Source organism: Sander lucioperca, chromosome 14 (genome assembly GCF_008315115.2).
Source record: "Sander lucioperca isolate FBNREF2018 chromosome 14, SLUC_FBN_1.2, whole genome shotgun sequence".
Taxonomy (NCBI): domain Eukaryota; kingdom Metazoa; phylum Chordata; class Actinopteri; order Perciformes; family Percidae; genus Sander; species Sander lucioperca.
Window position 1 is genome coordinate 13,977,439 of NC_050186.1, and position 20,082 is coordinate 13,997,520.

The 20,082-nt window shown below is 40.5% G+C and overlaps 1 protein-coding gene across 4 annotated transcripts in view; it reads left to right on the forward strand.

Moving 5' to 3' along the window:
• The window catches only part of pde8b (phosphodiesterase 8B), a 67,137-nt gene that overhangs the window by 22,748 nt on the left and 24,307 nt on the right, over nucleotides 1–20,082 (forward strand). For all 4 annotated transcript variants that reach the window (XM_031317590.2, XM_031317589.2, XM_035991385.1 and 1 more), the window contains exons 3-11: nucleotides 9,241–9,431; nucleotides 13,334–13,393; nucleotides 14,320–14,377; nucleotides 14,678–14,766; nucleotides 14,901–14,979; nucleotides 16,150–16,290; nucleotides 16,380–16,468; nucleotides 16,557–16,611; nucleotides 19,577–19,628. In XM_031317590.2, the coding sequence (XP_031173450.1) occupies nucleotides 9,241–9,431; nucleotides 13,334–13,393; nucleotides 14,320–14,377; nucleotides 14,678–14,766; nucleotides 14,901–14,979; nucleotides 16,150–16,290; nucleotides 16,380–16,468; nucleotides 16,557–16,611; nucleotides 19,577–19,628 (814 nt within the window). The remainder of the gene's footprint in view (nucleotides 1–9,240; nucleotides 9,432–13,333; nucleotides 13,394–14,319; nucleotides 14,378–14,677; nucleotides 14,767–14,900; nucleotides 14,980–16,149; nucleotides 16,291–16,379; nucleotides 16,469–16,556; nucleotides 16,612–19,576; nucleotides 19,629–20,082) is intronic.

Sequence of the window (20,082 nt, forward strand, 5' to 3'; positions counted from 1 at the left end):
ATACAGGAGTTGCTGATTATTTTTCTGTCGATCAACTAATTGTCTCAGCTCTACATGAATAATAATGATGATTTTAGTTACTTCCCTAGTTTTGTATGCTTTGTTTTCTTCAGTTCAATAGAAATGTAGCGCTCAATACGCAGCTATAGGAATAAAACAATCCCCAACATTTGAATGGAAATAGGATTTGAAAATGTTATCAGTCCCACTCTCCTACTTTCAAATCTCCAGTTGTTTATACAGGACTTAGTTAGATACACTTTGCCATTTAAACAAGGGAGTGACCAATAAGACTGTTTGTACTCTTGTGCTATGTTCGGGTCACATTGGGAAATATGAGCTTTTTACCGGGAAACATTAACTTTCTAGTGGTAACTCACCTCCTATCTTGTTTTGCAGGATGATGTTTACATAAGATAATAATACAAACTTAAAGGAAAGGTGCCCATATGAAAACTGAAACAGGTTTTACTTGTTCATACTGGACATTAAGAGATCCTTTCATAATGTGATTCCAGTATATGTGATGCGGGACAAAAAAAAGTCTTTATTCTGTGCAAAAAAAAATGTATTCAAAAGTTTATGTTTTAAGTGTTTACTTAGTTTAAGTGAGGCCTCAAAAGGATATCTCCTAAAGTTAGTCTTTAAGTACAAAATATCCTTTTGAAAAACAGTGAACCTATGCTTTGAAGAATATCTCCCCTAGTTTGTTTCGTGAATTAAAATGTATAAATACTAGGGCTGGGTGTCGCCACTGATTTCCTGATAACATTGACTTAATGTTGATTTTGGGATATTTCAGTTGCAAAACCAATTTTCCTTGAATATGAAAGAGATTCTACAGTTGTACAATGTTCCCTCTGACCTGGTGCATTATTAAAAGTAAGTGCTCATATTATGCTTTTTGGCTTTTTCCCTTTCCTTTATTGTGTTATATATCTTTCTTTGCATGTAATAGGTTTACAAACTGAAAAAGCCCAAAGTCCACCCCAAAGGGACTTACCATCTCCAACAGAAAACACTGTTCACAAACTGCTCCAAACAGCTCTGTTGTAGTCCAGCCTTTACTTCAGAGACAAACGTGGTCACTTTGTAACACGTTATAATGCTCGCCTAGCTGCTAGTGTGGCACGCCCTCATACTCTGCTTCTGACTGGCTAGTAGTCCTTACCTAGCTACTGCGCATGTGCGACTCCCAACAAAGATGGAACAGAAGTGAGATGCCTCACTCTGTAGCTAAAACAGAGAGCTCAACACACAGGGTGAAAAGAGGAGCTGCAGCAATGTGCAGTACAACAAAAATATGGTGTTTTTAGAAAATGAAACCATGTAAACCTATTCTGGTACAACCTCTAAATACAATTATGAACCTGAAAATGAGCATAATATGAGCACTTTAAGAATTGACTCCAAAGCAGTTACATTAATGCACTTTTTATTTAACATGAACACACTACAGCAGTCAACACAATAAAGTGCAGCTCTACAGTACAGACTCTACAGTCAGAGTACTGAGCGACATTTCATTCAGATATCTTGAGGTGAGATGTCAAGGGACCCCTCTTGCCAGTTTTTCTCTCGCCAAAATGTAGCCTTCTATCTTTTGAGCGTTTTTTAACCCCCCTCTTCCCAACAAGCTAGCATGACAGTTGGTACCAATTGATTCTTTAGGTCTTCTAGTTTCATTGATAAAGACAGAGAATCCATTCGGGATTTTAAGAACTGATATTGGATCATTCAATTGAAAATCGATTTGAATCTGAAGATTGGAAAATGGCCTAAAACGGAAATTGACAGTATATGCCATATTACACTGTATGACCTATTTGCTGAGTTGAGCATACGTTCATTAACTTTACATCCATAACTTTGAGAGGATATTGTACTTGTTGCCTACACACACCTTGTTTATACTCTGTGGTGTCAGTCCTGCTGGGATCTCGCCTCTCAGGTTCTTGGCTATGTTGCAAGGTTAGCTAGGGCTGAGTCAGGGATTGTCTGCGCTCATCCTCTGGTTAAGGATTAGGCCATGTGCTAGTCAGATTTATCCTTATGTAAGTTCCTGGAGGTCACCAGCTGCTTGACATGCAGATACAACAAAGCACTCCTCTGTTCTGCCAGTTCCTACCTTAGGAATCAGCTACTTTAATTAGGTGCTTTGATTTAGGGCTGCACAATTAAACGCAATTTTATCCAAAATCTCAGTATGGACTACTGCAATATCCAAATTGTGGGGGGGGAGGGGCAATATCGCAGGGGGGGCACAATATTTGTTAAAGGCAAGATATTAGTGGTGGGGGAAATAGTCGATACAGCATAGTATTGCGATATTTTCCGTGGCAATACTGCATCGATACACAAACGCCAAGTATTGATCTTTTATTATATATGTGTTTGTCAGTTTGTCTGCTTGACAATCCCATTTTGCAGCAATAAAATTGAAGTGAGATGATCAAACAGAGAAATGTATCTTTTTAGATAAAACAGATGTTGACAAAGTTTCCATTTGGGGACATCATTGGAAAAAAGGTGATACACTGCAATATATCGCAGAATATTGCAATATGTATCAAATCGCAATCATATCGTACCGTGACATAAGTATCGTGATGATATCATATCGTGAGTCCTCTGGTGATTCCCACCTCTACAAAATATGTGTCAAACTATTCTGAATGAAGTGCGGCTGCAGAGACGTCCCAGCCTACCTTTGTTTTGTACATATCTTCACAAAAATCACACTATAATCATTTTTATTTTTTAAATATTTTTCAATGAGCCCTACTTTGATTTAATTTAGGTTAGAGCTGTGCTGGTTTGACCGAGGGTTTCTGAGTTTAGCTCCATTACAACTCCAGCGCAGTGATGTGAGAGGCCTGGCATGCCACTCATGTTAAGTATCCTACTCTATCCCTTCGCCCTTCTCCTCCTCCTTATCCACCCTGCCAAATAACATCGCACCGGGAATATGTGGCAGCGTGCCGGCAGTTGGAGGGACCAGGGTCTTTATTAAAAAAGCCTTCTAAGACCTCGTCTCATGCCCCATAAAACCCTTAAACAGCTCTCCTAAAGTTGTACCTCTAGCCTTCTGCCGGATCCATGACCTAACCTGCCCGCTCTCCTGCTTCACTCCTTCCACTGGAACGGAGAGATGAAAAGAGAGAGATAAAATGCTCTGCAGGAGAGAGTTATATATAGTGAGTTTTCCTTGACATTTACTGTTACTGCCTCACAGCCCTGGAGAGTTTCAAGCTCTCCAGATACCTTCTCCTTCAGCTTATCTGATGATTCATGTGTTTCGCTCATTGCACGGATAAATGAAGGTAAAGTAACTCACATGTTGTGTGTCATTAAATTTCACGTACGTGTAGCTGAAGCGTTCATGTATCTTGTTTGAAAAAAAATCTCAAAGTTTTGTCATTCTGCGACTTTAACCTTTTTAGTATCCACTGTTTTTCCTGCAGGATGCAAACACTATGTAGAAAGGTTACATGAATATGAACATGAAACTATTAGTCAATTAATTGATTAGCAGAGCAACTGAAAATTAATTGGATTAATCTACTGATTATTTTCTGGAGAAACTAATCAGTAGATTAATCAATAATAAAAAATAATCTGTTGATGCAGCCTAAAGTCTCATCTTTGGTGTTATTGTGGTCATTTTCTAAAAGAACGATGTGTCTTAAAAGTAATCCAGATGCAATGCACGGCAGAGTAAACAACTTCGAAGCATTCTGGCAGTCCAACAATGTACTAAATCCTAGAATACTTTATGTCCAAAATCCTGCCACAGTCTAACCATCCAAAGGAGGAATGGGTGTTGAAGGGAAAACAGCTTGATTTATAGCCTGTACAGTATGAGTGTAGCAAAACTCATCTGGGCTTTTATAAAATATTTTAGCTTTAAAGTTCATTCTTGAACTTGACAAAATAATCTTAAGTCCAGGTCCACTCACTAGCTTTCACTGAGGTTTCAAATAGCGTTGTTACTAACGATTATTTTTATTATCAATAAACTTTAAGATTATCTTCTAGATCAGGGGTCTGCAACCTGCAGCGTCGGAGCCACATGTGGCTCTTTAGCCCCTCTCCAATGGCCCCCTGGCTTTGACAAAAAAATTATGTGGAAATAAATAACGGCTATTTCTTTTTACATTTTAGTTTTAAGCTATCATTGTTGTATGTTATTCTTACATTCTCTAATTGTGAAAATATTAACTGAATAAAAAGAAAAAAACATTTTAAAATGTCATGACGTCAAGTCACTAACGGCTTGGTGCCTTTTTTTTTTTGCCGAATGGACCGAATCTTTGGTGGCCAGTCTAGCTAGGAATGGATTCCACATTAAAAAAAGAAAAATATTGGAGTGAAAAAGGGAATTTAATGAATGGAGGGATTATGCCCTGCTACACCCTGCAGTGCCCTGCTACACCCTGCAGTGCCGTGCTACGCCCTGCACTGCCCTGCTACGCCCTGCACCGCCCTGCTACGCCCTGCACCGCCCCACTACGCCACCGCTATGCCCTGCTACGCCCTGCAGTGCCCTGCTACGCTCTGCTATGCCCTGCTACGCCCTGCACTGCCCTATTATGCCCTGCTACACCCTGCAGTGCCCCACTATGCCCCGCTATGCCCTGCTACGCCCTGCAGTGCCCTGCTACGCCCCGCTACACCTTGCTACATCCTGCTACACCCTGCTACGCCCTGCACTGCCCCACTACGCCACCGCTATGCCCTGCTACTCCCTGCAGTGCCTGCTACGCTCTGCTATGCCCTGCTACGCCCTGCACTGCCCTGTTATGCCCTGCTACACCCTGCAGTGCCCTGCTAAGCCCTGCACTGCCCTGTTATGCCTTGCTACTCCCTGCAGTGCCCTGCTACGTCCTGCTACACCCTGTAATGCCTGCTACGCCATGAACTACTACAACTACTATTTCTAGTCATCATACCCCCAACCGGCATCGTCAGACAACCGCCCACCAAGAGCCTGGGTCTGTCTAAGGTTTCTCCCTAAAAGGAAGTTTTGAACTGGATAAAATCCCCCCAAAATGTAAGGCTTTAATGAGTTTAGCGCCTCCAGACAGATTTGATTTTTTGTTTTTTTTTTGCCAAAAAAGGCTCTTTTGATAGTTAAGGTTGCTGACCCCTATTCTAGATTAATTATCGGTTCTCTATAAAATGCCACAAATAGTGAAAATTTGTTTTTCCTAAAGCTCATTTTAACATATTCCAAACTGCTTGTTTTAATCAATGACAAAAATTACTCTAATGATTCATCAATTATCAAAGTGGCTACTGATTAATTTTTTTCGATAACACCTTTTGGACCTTGAGTTGAAATATAATTCTTTTTAACATGTTATGCAACATACATATTATGTTATGTAGCAAAATGTACAAATTACACAATAAAGAAAGCAAATCATGTCCAAAGTTTTCTTAATGTTTCAAAATTACTCCAAAGTTCTTTCACAACAGAACGTCGTATTGACAGGTGGATTACTGTATATAAATTTGCTCTGAAGGTACAGTGTGTTACACAACAACATGAAAACCTAAATCCTGACACAGGATCTCCTCTGTTATATAGTCTCTGACACGCTCGGACTCTGTTACGCTCCCTCAGATAAAGTGTTCAAAGCCAGTTAGCCCAAATGACACCTCTCTGTGTTTGGGAATCTCCCGACGTCAGATGGCATCTGGCCTGGGTGTACAAACAGGGCGGACTAACCTCTGAACTCTGAAAATGTGAGTGAGCTCGCAGCAACACTCAGGGAGAAGTCTCTGTGCCAACTAACTGTACGTGTTTTCATACACAGCCTGAAGCCAACAAGTGACTGTGTTGTCTGTGCAGCTAAATACATTACTACATTGACATACTAAAGTTTAAAATCACCTGTTATATTGATATATTTCCTTCAATAATGGCTCTTTTAACAGAGAAAAAAACTGTGTTATTTAGACACCAAGTGTATTATTTCCATTTGAAATAGTTTTGGCCCCAAAAGGAGAAGAATTGATTAAAACTTCTATTTAGTTCCCACAATGTTGCATGACAGAAGAATACTGTTGGAACTATTTCTTCCCCCAAATACCTTTACCCAAATATTTCTATTGTGAACTTTGAAGAGGAGCTTTGCTAAAGCAACACGTTGCCTGTTAATTCCTACTTGTTATCATCTGCATCATTGTGCACTTGACACTGAAACAGGAAGTGGTTCCCATTTAAATCTGCACACATTTGGATGCTAAGCTTCCAGTTTCTTTAACCAATGACTGCTGAGTTCTTCTCTTCTCATTCAGCTGTTGCTCAGAGGGATCTTTGTCTCGTTCTGCCCTTTCAATTGTCAGTCTGGGTGAACCATTGTACAGCGTTTTGTTCTCCATGAACGAAACAAAACTACATATATTTGTAAAGAGGACTTTCTACAACCTGAAAGCATCAAAGAAGATTCAGAAATATAGAGTATTCCTTTCAGACAGCTGACTGGACACAATAAAGAGTTCCTGGCAGAAGATTCCAAACTTCTGAACGGTAGTGTAAGTTAAAATGATGTATTTGCTTCAGGTAATTGTGTAAACGTACATTCATTTGTGTATCATAAACAGTGAGTTACATCCAGGGAAGTGTGTGTCTAAGACAGACGTGATGGAGTGCAGCCATGTTTTTAAATGTGTTTGACTGTGTGCACATCAGTTGGGGTGTTAAGACCAACGGCGCCTCCTACCAGGCACATTACTGGTGACTTATTTGGGTGGCAGGTCAGAGAACTGTGCAGCCGGCGTCGTCCCAGGGTGGACTGGGTGCTGTGTGTGTGGAATTTCACATGTTAGCACCATGGTTACACAAAGCAGTGCCATGGTTACACAAGCCATCACAGGATCAAAGACTGTGGACTTTCACAAGCACTCACCAATACTAGCTCATTTTCTCCCTCTGTCCGCTTCTTCTTTTACATCTTCTTCTTCTGCCGTTCTCACCTGTTCTTTTCTGTATTCCAGTCTGTGCTCTCATCTCCAGGTGTGGTGGACTTCATAGATAGAAACACTGTCCTGTTCCTGATTTTAAAACGGCTAGCGCAGTCCCCGGTCAAAACGTGCCTGTTTAGAACGGGGTCGATTGCTTGGCCTGTGGTATTGCTGCTTGCACATTTCTCGAGAGCTGCTCTTCCAAACAACTTCCCACTCGACACTGCGCTTCCTCAGGCCTTGAGCAACACACCTGCAATGACATAGTTGCGTCCCCTAGCAATGCTAGAGTATACGCATCATTTGCAAACTGCTAGCTATTTGGGACCAGGCTTTTTCCTCGGAACAAAAGCGCTCATTCTGAAAACAATGCATCACTGACGCTTTAAATTTTTGAGTTTGCTACAATGTGACATCTCCGGTCTCTCGTTCATCATCTGTTCTGAATTTACTGTAGCGAGCGACGGAGAGCGAGCTGTACCCAGCATGCCGTTTGGCAGTGCAACGGTTAATACAAAAAAAATCTCTTAGTACACTACATAGTGTGTACATAACACACTACTAATAAATATGTCCCATAGATCTCAAGCCCCCAATCGACACTGCATTTCCATGGGTCCTTAGCAATACAGCCGCTAAGTGTGAAGTCGATCGGATTAATGGTTGTCGAGAAAATTGAAGGACAGACAGACAAAGACTCATTCCATTTTATTCAAATGAAAACAACAAGTGTGGGGAGTCTACTTCTTTCACCCGCTCACTTACTCTCTTTTCTCTCTCTTTCTCTCTCTCTCTCTCTCTCTCTCTCTCTCGCACCTCCATACACTCCCTCTGTCACTCTATCCTTTGTTGTCCTTAGAGGGAGTCAGGAGGTGATGCTGCTGCGAGGCCTAGCTGAGTACTGTTGGTTCTGGCTACAGACCGTGTGTGTGTGTGTGTGTGTGTGTGTGTGTGTGTGTGTGTGTGTGTGTGTTACAGTATTTGTCTCTTACAGTGTTGCCTTTCGTTTCCTCATCACTGTACCAAAGGTGGCTGGTGTGTTCGTGGTCAAAACACAGTGTGGGATCGAAAACATGAGTCCGCTCTCTGCAGGCTTCATGTCTGTTGGTGTAAAACACAGCTCTCAGTTGTGATTATGTGCCGCTCAGTTTATATTGAAGGAATAATTCACGAGGAGAAGACATGATGTTTACATGATGTGGTCTGTTGTCACCTAGTTTTAGTGTTTAATACGACCATATGTCCAGAGGGTGAAGGAGAGGGTCAGTGGATTGGAAGTAAAGTAGAGCATGTTTTTGTCCCATAGATATTGTTTCCAAGAACAAAACTTGTTGCCAATGATTCATAACCAGGACTGTCTTGCTGTGAGACAACAAAGCTAACCACTTAGCCAGCGTGATTTCTTTACTTCACCAGCACTTATTTTTCTCTGGTTTTGATATTTGTTTTTCATTCTCTGTCAGTAAGAGGCTTTGTGACATGCCCTCCACATCAATATCAAATTAAAAGATATTTGTATTCATAACCATTCATTTTAACATTTTGACATCTGATAAGCTCTTAATATTTAACAAAATGCTTGTGGTTTTCATGCATCCATCAATCTAAGCCACACCAAATTAGCACCAAATTCTGGTAAAATATGCAAGTGGCCGGTAGATTTGCTTAACTAACCAGCCAAAGAAACAATAGTAATCTATTGAGTGGCTGGTCAAATTTGAACATTCACTAGCCATGTGGCCAGTGGAATAAAAAAGTATATTTTGCACACTGATCCACACTATCAAAAGTATTGCAATTTTTTTGTCATTGTGGCTGTCTTCAAAATCTACACCCTGTTGTAAAAATGTTCTAGATACAATGCCCCACAAAGTATAACTCTAACCTTAAAAATATGGTGTCTCGCTAATGTTAAAAAATAGTCTACTCTCAAAAGGGAGGTGGGTGTTTAAGGGTTAAATATCTCTTGCTGAGTTGCTGTCAATCCAATCGCAAATGTACGTCTTTTAGGTCTTAAAGGTTTGGCAGTTGGAGTTGTTACTGTATTATTCAGGCCCATAAATGTCAGTAACCCTAGTAGGACTGGAGCCTTGGTGTCAGAAGTGTATATTGCAGCTGAAGTCTGGTTCTTGGATGTCTGCTGCTCTGGAGAATGTCCTGTCTGAGTAATAAATGTCGTTGGGACCTACTAACATAGATATCCTATAATTATAACTGTAGTAGCAGCACTATCCCACCCAGGCATCCATTCCTTCCTTGTCTCCTCAGGTCCTGCTGGTGTTCGCCAAGGAGGACAGCCAAAGCGATGCCTTCTGGTGGGCCTGCGACCGCGCTGGCTTCAGGTGTAAAATCGCGCGGACGCCCGAGTCTGCCGTCGAGTGTTTCTTGGACAAGCACCATGAGATTATAGTCATTGATGGACGGCACTCGCGCTACTTTGACCCCGAAGCTGTATGCAGGTGAGCTTCACCCGTGTGTCTGCTGTCACTGCTTCTGTGGTTTGTTTCTTATTTTGTCTTTGATGCAGAATGTCTCCTCTGACAAAGAAGATAGCGCATTTCGGGCAGCGCCAATGGTATGAAACGGTACACACTTCCTGTCTCCTTAAGAGGCGTGTCCTCATTTGAAAGTGTAATAAACTTCATGTGGATGGATGAAAAGCTATATTTGTATAATTTATTAATATTTTCGTTTGCTAACGTTAGATATTTACACGGCTAAAAAACATATTTAGCATGATGGAAATTAGCTTTTTTGGGATGTTCACCAACGTTAGCTGACGTTAGCTTCTCTCTGTTGCAAGATTTCACAAGGGTTTGGTCCTGAGACAAACACGTCTTGAACAAAGTTAATTTTCTCCTGATGATCTCGTCTGAAAAATGCAATTTTAGTATCAGAATGTTCTGGAGATATGTGGCTTGTGAAAAATGGGTCCAATATCTATTTTGGTGACTATGGGGAATAATAATCACTCATAATCTGTGTTCACGTTCACTTCTCCCGTTGGACTCAATACACTCAGGACCTGTGGCTAGTGTCCTAAAGAGGCGTGGCTGTGGCGGAGCCCACATGACACAAATACAGGAAACTACTCTGAGTTGGGGCGTCTTGGTTCTAAACCATCTCTGCTTAAAGCTTTAGTGCGTAACATGTTGATATTGATAAACGTCCGTTACATTCAAGCAATTGCCAAATGAGTTGCTACAAAGCTAACTAAGACTATCAGCTCCACACAACTCTCTCTGTATTTCTCAGTATGGCTATGTTCAGAAGATTGTGTCGTCCAGTGACTTTCCTGCGCAGAAACTCGAGTGAAGATAATTACCTCATTTGAAGAGTCCATCATGTTTTTTTTAATCCTCCATGTCCTCCTTGGCTACAAGCAACTGTGTGGAGGAGGGGTGGGGGCGCGTGCACGATCACGTAAGGCTTGTATCATGTGGATGCGCCGACAGTTTTGTTGTCATTACTTAGAATTTCTCATGGGGGCGACAGAAACTATGCACTATAGCTTTAAAGTAATAGTTGGACATCTTTCTGAGAATTGCATGAAGAGATTGATACCACAGTCATGTCTGTACAGTACATATGAAGATACAGACGGTTAGCTTAGCACAAAGAATGGAAACAGGTGGAAACAGCTAGCCTGGCTCTCTCAAAAGGTCAATAAAATCTACTTTCCAGCTCCTCTAAAACTCACTAATTAACAGACGTCCAACCAAGATATAGTCTGGCACACAAACACCCATATAACTCGTAACTACCACTGCTGAGGAGGTTATATTTTTGGTTTTGTTTTGTTTGTTTATTTGTTTGTCATTAGGATTATGGAAAAAGTAGTGCCGCAATTTAAGGAAACTTGGTAAATTTGTTGAATGGGCCAAGAAAAAACCCACAAAAGTTTGCAACGGATCTGAATCACGGGACATTTTTATTAACATTACGAGATAGAGCATGGCCTTGACCGAAGTATGCACTCTTGAGTGCCCTTCTAGTTTGTCATGTGTTAGTTAGAGGTGCTGGTCTGTGGATTTTGTTGCCTTTTGACAGAGCCGGGCTAGCTGTTTCCTCCTGTTTTCAGTCTCTATGTTAAGCTAAGCTAAGCTAACCAACTGCTGGCTGTAGCTTTATATTTACTGTACAGACACGGGAGCGATATCTATCTTTTGATCTCTCAGCAAGAAAACATATTTCCCAATATGTCTACTTTAAGTATCAAATTGTACTGTGATTTCCTAAAGAACTTGAACTGCTACAGTAATCTGGTTTCTTTACTGTTGCTGTTTTCAGACCAACATGTTTGACATTAAACAAAGAGTTTGAAAGGGCTTCATCTGCCAAAAGGTTCAGATCATTACCTGAAACACTGATCATCTAATTCTTCACTTCAATCACAAAACAATCAATACTTAAATTATGAGAGTTGTACCTAAAACCAGTTACATACAATAATGTCCAGAGTTCAGTCTGTCTAAAGTAGTTCTGCTGTAAATAGCTTTGGGACGCTGCAGTCGAGGGCTTGTTGGTGCCATCTGGTGTTCCCGGAGGGCACCACAGACATCTGCAACCTGAAACTGCACTCTGAGTTAGTCTGGTAACTGTTGCTCAGTTCAGTGTTTTGCTTTAAGAAGAAGAAGCAGTGGACATTGGATGTCACAATTCATAAGTGGCCATTGAAGTAGAGTGGCACTTGAGTGAGTCTGAACGACAAATTGTAAGTTTGTTTGTTGACATGAAAGCTGGATGGTGGCCCAGGGGAACCAAGAGTAATACACTTGCAGAAGCCTTTCCTCCTTCTTTCTTGTCCTGTTTTCCATAGAAAAAGCCCCACTGGCCACTTTTCAGAAACCCCCTTTGATTGTAGAATAACCTCAGTCCTTCCTTGTTCTTGCAAGGTGTCAAGTTAAGTTCATACTGGCATTACTGGTCTGTGCTAAGTTTGTCCCCTGTTACTTTCTGGTGTGCATGGCCATTTCAAGAGTTATTCAGGAAGTTTTTATAGTCCTATATTTTTCACAAATTTGTACATTGTAAACTGTTTCTTCCCACATATAGGTGACATTTAAATTGTAATCAATCTCTGATTTTTAGGGCTGGGATACTTTTAGGCACTGACCGAATGGCTTCCATAGTATTGAGCATTGAAAAAATGCCTTGCCATTCAATATCAAATTTCAGTACCTAAGGAGTAAATCTGTTCAGCGTTAGCGAGCCAATAAGCATGCAGCATGCTTCTACCAAGATGCAGGAAAAACTATGTAACGCACAGAGACGGGGCTCACGTGTGTTGTTGTATTTTGAGAGGCTTGACTACAGTGTGCGTCACATAGGTGTAAAGGAGCTGAAAAATAACAAAAAAGAGTTCTACTGTAATGTTGTAATTTGTTTTTGTTAAAATTGATTTTATAAAATTGGTATGAAAAAAAGTTTAGGAACTGGCATTGAAGTCAAATTCTTGAAGTTAATATTGGTATCGAAAACTTTTGAACGATACCCAGCCCTACTGATTATTACAAATAACTTAAAAAAGCTGGATATTCTGTGAACAAAGGACTTGTGTTTAGAACATCTCAATGGGGATTCCCATGGCTTAAAGAGTTTAATGTGTGTCCCATGGTTGTCTTAATGCTGTGTGAATACCCTCTAGACATCATTACAAGGTCTGTAAAGTGCTTTTATTGATGTTTAAACATCCTTGTTTTTCACTTTTGGTATTCAGCCTGTGATATAGTGCATATTCTTCATCTTTAGCTAAGACTACTTCTGTGTTTATTGCTGTCATGATTTTTAGCAGACTTTTTGGCTTTAGTTATTGTTCGATACAGTGCTAGCCCATCCAAAGTTCCTTGAAAAACTAAAGGCCACCGCCGGATATTTTGTAGAGTGATTTATTATAAGTGCTTCATTATTTCCGCAAGTAAAGGAACAGACTCATTTGTCTCTCCTGTCTCCTAATTACCACAGTTTGGCAGCTGCTCCCTGTTTGTCCGTTGCTCCTTCACTCCTTTTCCTCATCACTGTTATTTCTTTTCTCTCTCCTACCATAACCCCGATGTCTGCCATCATCTGCTCCCTCTGTTCCTCCTCATCCTCCACCCCCGGGCTACTTTCCTGTATGTCCTGCCAGCAGTTGTGGCTTTGTGACCGAACCTCTGAAGCACATGTTGTGTTTGGTGTGTCTGTGTAAAGCACCGAAATGTTCTGTTCCTCTTTTTGTGGTAATGACATCACCCCCAATCTGCCCACATGTTGAACCTGTACCTGAGACCAAGACCCGTCTCATGTGCGCAAAGTGTGGATGAAATGAACTCCTGTTGACACTCCTGCTGACTTTTCATTTCTGCATTTCTTTCACTCCCAGGTCGATCCGCGAGACAAAGCCCTCCGAAAACACAGTTATTCTGGCCATTGTGCCACAAAAGTAAGTTGGATTTTAATATCCTCTGTGTTGTAGGTGTTTTGCGCAATAATGCCTTGAAGTAATCGAAAACTCAGAAGATTTTCATTTAAATAAATGTCTGTTAAATCATTATCTATCGCCACAGCCCCATCGATTAGGGATCTACCAATGATGGGCCTAGCCAATTATCAGGGCCGATATCTGGCAATCTGCAGATTATCTGTATCACTGTTGTATTTGACTGATAACCAATGAAGTTAATTCATTAAAAAGTGCTCTACTTTGGCTCGGCTACAGCTCTGTAAGGTCTGCACCTGCAAACAAACTGTTAGCACGTTACAACTTCAGGAAGCTATATTTGTTTTTAGTTATTTTTTGTTTTTTACTGTGTATTAAGTTTAAAGTTTCAGTTTTATTAATGAATTGCTTAAAGCATTCAAAGAAACTTTTGTGTTGGAGTTTGTAACATTCCAAATTGTTAATTTTGACTAAAATATTTTCTTTTTTACTGTACAGCTAATGCATGTCAGTTCCAAATATCGGTTTCATTAACTACTAATAATCGGTATCGGTATTGGCCTTAAAAACAAATACCATTGATTATTTGATCATTATGATTTGATCAGATTTGATTGAGGGTGACCAAACAACCCACCAGATTCAGATTTAAATGTGGTGTATGGAAGTACGTGGCATCACCTTTTTTCCAACAGAGCCCCACACTTAAAACCAAGTTGGAAGATCAGAGAGAAATGTGAAATAACCAAAACATTGGCAGACAATACTGTGTTAATGTAGATTTGCTCACAGTAAGAAGCTGATTGAGAAAATAAGTGTTCAGGGCCTTTTAATCTACATTTCCATATAAGCATGGACCTCTACAAGTATGTTTTCTGAAAAATGATTGTGGTTTCAGATGGTAATAATTATTTTCTGTCAATGAATAGACCGGCTGACCAGGACGAGCCATCTGTTCTTCCTCTCCTCTGTGCAGGATTTAGCAGAGTACGTCCAAACAACTTGCCTTCTCTTGTGACTGTGTGTTTATAGCAGACTGACTGAGTTAGCCTGGTTTTCTGATAGCTGTTTTTTTACTAAAGCATCTAGGAGAGTTCAGACACTAAAATAGCAGCATGTTGCCCGTGTTTGAAGGAGGCACTTATTGTCAGCGGTGTTTGATGGTGTGAAAGTGACGTAAGAGGTTGCAAAACAAGTCGCTATTGAGCAAATCCTGACTCATTTAATTTTCCACTCCCCTGTCTCTCTTTCTCCTTCAAAAAACACTTAACCTTGTTTGGCCTCCAGAGGTTTGTGGAGAACAGCAGTGTGACGGCCTGCTACAATGAGCTCATACAGATTGAACATGGAGAGGTGCGCTGCCAGTTCAAACTCAGGTACAGCAGAGGAAAAAACACCTTAACCACAGACACACAGACACACACACACACGCGCACACCATGCAGTCAAACTTACATGCCCAAACAAATATATAAAATGGTTGTGTTGAAGGCTTTTTATTGATCCACAGGGCTTGTAACTCTGTCTTCACCGCTTTGGAGCAATGTCAGGAGGCTGTGGAGATCACGAGTGAGGACCACATAATACAGGTAGGGATAATACACACGCACGTGAATAAATACGCGATCAGATTTAGCAAAATTTCAAACATTTCCTTTAAAGTGCTGGTGATATTCTATATTTTTGTTATTGCAAAGAAATCCCATGAAAAGACCAAAGCCAATAATATACTTCGTCCTTCTCTCAATACTTTCTGACTTCCGCATCCTGCATGTGGCAAACCTTAAAACAAAAAAACAACAGGTCACAAATATATAGTTGTTTTTATTTTTTTAATCTACAGCAACATCAGCTGTTATAAGTAAACAGGACTCAAATAAGATAAACAGGATTAAATAGTGCTTTGTTGGGGACTATTTTCAGCTTTCGGATATAATGGATATAATGCACTTGCGCCTTTTTAAAGCAGCAGGACGGTGTATGTGGAATCATTAAAAAATAAACTACAGTTTGTGTGTGTTCATCGTAATGAAGGAACATGTCACCCAGTGCAACCATGTGGCTAATTGATGTTTAAATGGCGCTCTCTGGCTCAGAAGAATTGGTTATATCAGGCATTGGCTACACAGGCGATACCTGTTAGCAGTATCAATTCATTGTTGGTTTGGTCTTTTCGTTGGGTTTGTCAACAATAAGAAAACTAAAGAATATTACGAGATTCTAAAACCTTTTTTAACACACCATTTATGGGAGTTTTTGCCTATTTTGGAATTACTACATGGAAACGCTTAAAACTAAAAACCTGTCAGGCCAAAATGCATGCACAGTATGAGGCTGCATTTGAAAGGTAGCATCTTCTAGTTTCTGAATATGTGTTTCCTTAGCATGTGGCTATAACACAGGCTAATCTACATCAGTTCAAACATGGCTCATGTTGTCATATATAATTAGTCATTTTTTTAATAACAATAGATAGGACATGCTTTATGCAAATCACCACATACCTTCTCCATCTTGTCAACCACACCTGTATACAATTCCAGACTTCTAGGTCTAACCTTATGGGAGCTATAGGTTTTTTAGTTTGTGATGTCCCTGGATAGACCCTCTACTATAGACTATGGGATTTGTATAAAAAAAGAGGTATGGGGTAACTATATACAGTAAAAAATACAAAAAAGAAGAAGCTGGTAACCGGCAGGTGTTTTTTATTTATTTATTCTACTCTCTAACTCTACGTCATCCTGGTTTTGTCCCAGTACGTGAACCCAGCGTTTGAGCGGATGATGGGATACCACAAGGGGGAGTTAATTGGGAAGGAACTGACCGAACTCCCAAAGAGCGACAAGAACAGAGCTGACCTGCTGGACACCATCAATACCTGTATCAAAAAAGGAAAGGTGAGTCTCACACATCCATCAATCCATCTACCCATCTGTGAAATGAGATGCAGCTGTACCATTGCCTGACTGCTCTGTTGTCTCTGAAGGAATGGCAGGGCATTTACTACGCCAGGAAGAAGTCAGGCGACAGTATACAGCAACATGTGAAGATCACACCTGTCATCGGCCAAGGAGGGTAAGCTAATATTAATCAACCCAACGTGCTTACTGTTCATTTCCAAGAAATCAGAATTACTGACGGACTCCTATCTCGCTTCCAACAGGAAGATTCGACATTTTGTGGCCATCAAGAGACCTCATATTGACAACAATAATCAGGTGAGTCAAGTCATGATCTAATGTGTTTCACAGATAAATACTAATGCTAACTCAAACTCAAATTATTTGAGTGGAGTTATCATTTGAGTTTGCAAACTAGAACTGCAAACTCAGCAGCTGTTTGGAGAAAGAAATGCTGCTACAAAATATAATTTAAAAGACTTAGACTTCTAAACCCTCTTTTGAAGATTAAAGTCAGCTGTTTTTATTCTGTTGTGGAGTTTGAACAAATGTCTATTAGCAGTCCTAATGCTACAGCACAGCTTGGCCCAAACAAGCCTGGTGGAGAAATAAACGATCGAGTCCAAACTTGACTCAGACACAGATTGCAAACTCTGCTGGCAATAAGTGTTACATAAATACTTCAAGTGAACTGTAGGCTCAAAGTGTCAGATTTAAATACTTCAACAGGATATGTAGCCTCACAGGCTTCCAGCTCTGTTGAGCAGCGTGCACACTGACTCTGAAGCAGGTGTGCCGCTGCTCTCAGCTGGGTTCCAGGCCAATAACGTCATACTATGCTAAGCTATGGCTAAGCACCAGGATCCCCCGCTAAGGCCTGGCAGGGCTAGCAGCCAGGCGCCAGGGCTATTTATACCCCGGGCAAAGCTACACGGAGACTAGCTGTAGCTCATTGCTCTCTTTCATCGTGTGGACATAAGGTGAGTCAGCCGTTGGCGTCTGCCTGCCAAATGGCATTCATTCCTGCCTCGGATTGGGAATCCTTAGACATGGCAGCGACTGATCCCATTCTCAAAAGTCATCCCACCAACCGGAATCATGCAGCGTCAAACCAAATGGTATTATCAGGGTGTCCCCTTTTTTAATGCATTTTCAACAACACATATGGTGCAAAGTAGGAACAAAAGTTTAGTATTTGATGACATTTCAAACTAAATCACGTGGTGAGGCACTGCGTCTTCACTATTTGAAAACCCAAGGCCACAGAGGTCCTCTCAGGATACCACTGATCTGATACTGTATCCATGCTCAGGACATATTCCTCCGAGCACTTAAAACCACACATTATTCCTCATCTATTCCCACCCAGACGTTTGGCTGAAGACCACGGTTTCCATTTCATTGACTTGTTTGGTTAGCAGGTTTAGGGTCAGTTTTGTTTGTCTTTCCCTCTCAATTAAGGGCCATCATAATCTCAACTCTTTCCCAGCTTTAGTCAAGTTAATTCAAAAGTTGTTCTTTGAGATGTCTGTTTGTGCCTTGCAGCCCAAGAAGCTAATTAAGATGTAGCCAGTAAAACCTGGCAATCTTGTATGTCATTAGAAGTGTTTATACTGTCTTAATCCTATTTACTCAGTATGGGAAGCACAGGAGACCAGAGAGCAAGCGGGGAGTGTGAGAGTTATGTTGAGTAAAAAAAAATGTATGTAATTGACAGGGACACCCTTCTCTGTATCACAATAAAATAATTCTGATTTTCGTACATCAAAAAATGACAAATGTGTTTGAATGAGCACATTCACCATAACATAAAGGTGGATGGTGCACTGTCAGCAAGATGTAAAGGTGCAGTGAGTCACTGGGGGAGGAAAATCTTCTGTAACCGGATTAAACCAGCTCTACTTATCCATATCACATAACCTCGGTGTGACTAACAGGATGTACTGTACCAATTGTCACCTGCATGAGAATGTATTTAACGATCGTGGTGAAAAGTGCTGTAAAGTTCAGTTATAAAATGTAAAAAAAACCTTTTACATGATCATTTACCATAACATTTATAAAGCATCATTCTTGTGAATTGTAAGCATCTATTTAAAGTGCTCATATTATGCTTTTTGGCTTTTTCCCTTTCCTTTATTGTGTTATATATCTTTTTTGTGCATGTTATAGGTTTACAAAGTGAAAAAGCCCAAAGTCCACCCCAAAGGGACTTACCATCTCCAACAGAAAACACTGCTCACAAACTGCTCCAAACAGCTCTATTGTAGTCCGGCCTTTACTTTCGTGACAAAGGTGCATCATTTTGCGTCACTTTGTAACACACCTTATAATGCTCGCCTAGCTGCTAGCGTGGCACGCCCTCATACTCTGCTTCTGACTGGCTAGTAGTCCTTACCTAGGTACTGTCAGGGCACGCCCTCATACTCTGCTTCTGACTGGCTAGTAGTCCTTACCTAGCTACTGCGCATGAGCGACTCCCAACAAAGATGGAACAGAAGTGAGATGTCTCACTCTGTAGCTAAAACAGAGAGCTCAACACACAGGGTGAAAAGAGGAGCTGCAGCAATGTGCAGTATGACAAAAATATGGTGTTTTCTGAAAATTAAACCACATAAACCTATTTGGTACAACCTCTAAATACAATTATGAACCTGAAAATGAGCATAATATGAGCACTTTAATATAATCGAGAGATTACATTTTTTTAATTAGATGGTAGTACTGTAAATGTTTTTTTTCCATGCAAAATAAAATATATCAGAATTAGACATTCTGACAAATTGGTGTTTGATTTCCACTTGTAACGTTCTGTTTTGGGCTCAGCTCATCACCTGCTGACAGTGGTGGAAGAAGGACTCAGATCCTTATGTAAAAGTACTAACACCACACTGAAAATACTCCACTACAAGTAAAAGTCCTGCATTCAAAAACTTTAACTAAAAGTATGTATCAGCAAAATGTACTCAAAGTATGAAAATTACTCATTGTGCACTTAAAATGTTCCCTGTCAGTGTTTTCTTGTTATATCTGATGTTTCTGGATTAATATTCCTGCAGCATTAATGTGTGTGTTGCATTTTACTGCTGTAGAGGTTAAAGGTTGTGCTCATTTTAAGTCCTTTATATACTGTTGGGTGGTTTAATCAACAGAAGTAATCCTGCCAGCATGTTGCTTTCCAGGATCAGGAAATTAGGCTGATTATGTTCCTCACAGCCAAAGCGACTCTTGGTCGTCCAAAACCTCGACTTTAATCCGCTCCTTCTCTCTCTCTGTCTGTCAGGTCCACAAGTTTAACAAGGAGGAGAGATGCAGCGGGGAACATTCTCAGTCCGGTAACTTACCACCACCTTAACACCACATTCTTTAATGTTGACAGGGTTTCTTAATCGCTCACTACTGTACACTGCCATTACATTTGAATCACAGAGCTGAGCTTTGGAGCCCCGAATCTGACTAGACTAAACTAATTAGACGCGTTAAAAATATAACTGCATACATCAGTTAATAACATTGTTAGTTGATATTTAAATGGAGTGTTAGTATAAAGAAATTGAAAGCTTTACACTTTTTCTTTAAACTCATATCAGTTAGTTTAAAAAAGCAAAACACTCTTTTCAAGTCCTTTCATTTTCTTTTTCTTGTTTTGGTCTTGGCACACATTTAAGAATTGATGTATTCCCTTTTTTCCCCCATGCAACATTCCTCACAACATTTCCAAATGACCTTACGCATATACTGGTATAATGAGATGAGCATATTCATGCATGTGCAGTTGTGGATGGACAT